This window comes from Punica granatum, chromosome 2 (assembly GCF_007655135.1).
Source record: "Punica granatum isolate Tunisia-2019 chromosome 2, ASM765513v2, whole genome shotgun sequence".
Classification (NCBI taxonomy): Eukaryota; Viridiplantae; Streptophyta; class Magnoliopsida; order Myrtales; family Lythraceae; genus Punica; species Punica granatum.
The window spans coordinates 36,597,710-36,601,101 of NC_045128.1; the positions used below are offsets into that span (position 1 = coordinate 36,597,710).

The 3,392-nt window shown below is 41.9% G+C and overlaps 1 protein-coding gene across 1 annotated transcript; it reads right to left on the reverse strand.

Moving 5' to 3' along the window:
* Positions 1-875: 875 nt before the first annotated feature.
* LOC116193939 (nuclear pore complex protein NUP62-like) lies at positions 876-3,126 on the reverse strand. The gene is made up of 3 exons (XM_031522678.1): positions 2,992-3,126; positions 2,195-2,914; positions 876-1,613 (listed from the first exon to the last, which is right to left on the reverse strand). The coding sequence occupies exons 1-3, from the start codon at positions 3,124-3,126 to the stop codon at positions 1,380-1,382; spliced, it is 1,089 nt and encodes a 362-aa protein (XP_031378538.1). The 3' UTR covers positions 876-1,379.
* Between the last annotated feature and the right edge of the window lie 266 nt (positions 3,127-3,392).

The window sequence follows — 3,392 nt, forward strand, 5'->3', positions numbered from 1 at the left end:
ATCCTCCGAGTGTAGTTCTCACTGGGAAGCACCGGCAATAGCGGGGGGAACCAACTCGGCAACAAAGCAAAAGCCTTGCGAGCTGCGGCCAGCCAAGGACAAGGGATATCTAAGGCTAAAGTGTGTGTGGTATTGTAGTGGGCGTTGCTCCAGTGTAAAACTAAAATTATTTATGTATATACATATTTATGTATCTACATATTTATATATATGTATAAATATGTATATACATATACATATTTTATTCTCTCTTCTCCTTCGTTTTCAATATGCTGTTAGCCCTTCCTAATACACTTTCCAGTTTCGACTCAAATAAAGGAAGGATGTACTGTTTCCCACGTAAACATTGAATTATGCATCTATTATTGTAAGTCTAGCTCTACTCACTCCATTCTTTTTTCTTACTTCAGTTGTTTCATTTATTACTACGACTGATTCTAGAAGATGTATTTTTGGCGCCTGCTTGTAGTTGTGATTGTCTGCATCAAAATTACATGATCGTGACATCTTATCCAGGGTAAGTTCTCTGTCCTTGTTCATGTTGCCAACTGTTTTACGGTTCCTTGTTTAATTGTAGACAATGAACTCCAGCATAGGTAGACTCGTTGACCGGGGAAGCTCTAGAGGAACTGGAGCACTCATGAGAGGATCAATTTTTGTGGCAAGGAACTGATCATAAAGAGTTTGACAGTAATAAATGATAATATGTCCGAACTTTTGGTATGTTACGACGAGTTCATGTGAAGTTTCTCTCCCTTTTTATTGGGGTAGGAGTTACTTGTTATATAGTTTAGGATCTTTGTTTTTCTTTGACACTTGAATTGAATTGAAATTGAATGGGGATGTCTTTTTTCTTTCTTTCTGATGTTGCTTTCATTCATTGGCGAGTATGGCACGATCGGCTGAATGTTCACCTGGCATGATATTCTGCTGTTATCCCACTAGTTATCTATTTCTCACTCTTTCCCCCAATATTCTTTCTTTATTTACAATTTGGCCCCCAAATAGTTTGATCTATAACAACATAGCTCATTTGATTACGAGACGGTCGTAAATCCTGTTGCAGCCGAAACTAATGGCGATCGACAACCACCTAGCAACAACAACCCGAACTGGAGACTGGACCACTGAAGCCTTCTCCAAGATCCCGCCAACTATGCCGATCAGGAAGAAGATGGTGGTGGCCATCCACATCCTCAGGGCGTAGTTCTCGCTGAAAAGTGTCGGCAACAGCGGGGGGACCGACCTGGCAGCAAAGCAAATGCCCTTGAGAGCTGCAACCAACCAAGGGCGGGTGATATCTGCAGCTACTGGTACCGGAGGAACTTGCCCTGATTCCACCGTTTCTTCCGTGGCTTCTTGGCTTGCCCTAGCAAGCTTTAGGAGAGCTTCTGTGGTTTTTTTTCATACCACCTCCTCAGAAGCTCTCCCACAGCAGAGCCCCAAACTGCTCCAATGAATCCGGAGAAGCTAGTGGTCGCCATCGGCTTCCAATTAGCAACTGTGGCCCCGAGACCAACTATTATGGAAGCCATTGTCATGGCGCCCCTTATGGCCCAGTAACTAGCCTCTCGGAGCTTTTTTGTGTAGCTCCCCTCCACCACAGCTTCTCTCTGTTTGGATAAGAAGATCAATAAAATCTATGCTTTAGCGGTTAAACCAAATTTTAAAAAAAAATGCTATTTTCATGTACTTTATTGCAATTCAATATAAAAAAATCAGAATTTTTAGTATATATCCATGACGAAGGGAAATAAAATTGGAAAAAAATCATTTTTAGTCCTCAACTTTTCGTTGCCTTTTCATTTCTGCCCTAGACCTTTATTTTGATTCAATATCATCCTGAACCTTACTCGATTTGTTCACTTTAGTCCTACCGTTAAGTTTTCCATCCAAAATGCAGATGTGATTTCCTACCCAATGAGTGGATGCCACGTGTCGAATGATTAACCTTAATAAATCGACTCATCAAATCTGTTGCTTCGGCATCTTGTCACAACAAAATCGATTTGCTCACAAACCAAATCGATTTTAACTGAAAAAAAAAAGGAAAGGATGAAAGTCCCTTCGGATGAAGCTCAAATCCAAAGAAACTGACGCATAGCTTTCAAACCGATATGAGATTCAATAATAAGGATTTTCAGGAAGATTGAGAGAGATCGATTTCTACAGAAAATAAGGGCATCTGCCTCACCTGGTTCTGCAATTGCCTCTCAAGGGAACTGATCTGCTCTTCAAGCTCATCATTCTTGTGCTCTGCTGCTAAGAGAAGGGTCTCGAGCAAGAGCACTCTAGCAGCTGTACTGGTAGAGGTAACAGTGGTTGTTGCAGCAGCAGTAGAGGTAATACCAAATGAAGGGGCAGGAGTGGTCGAAGGGGCATGTGACGAAGCCGGAGTTGTAACCTCAGTTGACAAAGAGAAGCTTGGAACAGAGCTGGTGGTCCCCGAAGAAGCAGTAGTGGAAACCCCAACAAAACCGATAAATGAACCAGTAGTAGCAGCTGAAGCTACTGATGACGAACTCGCTACCGATGATGCAAAAGACGCGGCTAAAGCAGAGGTACCAGCTGCTGGTGTTGATGCACTCGTGGTGGTGGTAACTGTTGAGAAGCTAGAGGCAGGGGAAGAGCTTATAGTGGATGGAGCCGACCCGAACGCAGATGAGACAGAAGCGGAAGCAAAAGTGGAAGCAGGTGCACCAAACGGAGATGGTCCAAAAGCAGCAGACGACGGCGTCCCAAGAAGGGAAGAGGTGGTGCTACCAGTGGAGGATGCCATCCCAAACAAGGGCGAGCTGGAAGCTGAAGTTGTACCAAACAGAGCAGAAACACTTGAGTTTTGTCTTTTGCTGAATATGCTGTTAGCCCTTCCTGATACACTTTCGAGTTTCGACTCAAATAAAGGAAGGATGTACTGTTTCCCACGTAGACATTAAATTTTGCATCTATTATTATAAGTCTAGCTCTACTCACTCCATTCTTTTCACTTACTTCAGTTGTTTCATTTATTACTACAACTGATACTAGTAGATGTATTTTTGGCGCCTGCTTGCAGTTGTCATTGTCTGCATCAAAATTCCGTGATCGTGAAATCTTATCCAGGGTAATTTCTCTATCCTTGTTCATGTTGCCAACTGTTTTACTGTTCCTTGTTTAATTGTAGACAATGAAGAGTTGAACCTATTTTGCTCCAGAGCATCGTGCTGCTAGTTTTGGATCTTCTTGTGTATTTTTATTCCTTGTACATACATGATAGAAAGTAGAGTTGAGAAATGTTCACGAAACTCAATACAAGCCGCATCTTCCATTTCCCTTGTATATATCTCGATTTGAGTAATGTCATCCTATAAATCATATAATTCAATTAAAATTTTTGAAAATATAATTCCTAC

Bases quoted from the DNA above. Each gene is read 5' to 3' on its own strand.
- LOC116193939 (XM_031522678.1), bottom strand. From the start codon at position 3,126: ATGAACAAGGATAGAGAAATTACCCTGGATAAGATTTCACGATCACGG. The intron at 2,915-2,991 runs GTAAGTGAAAAG...CGTGGGAAACAG, and splicing joins TAATAAATGAAACAACTGAA to TACATCCTTCCTTTATTTGA. The intron at 1,614-2,194 runs GTGAGGCAGATG...TTATCCAAACAG, and splicing joins AGAGGCAATTGCAGAACCAG to AGAGAAGCTGTGGTGGAGGG.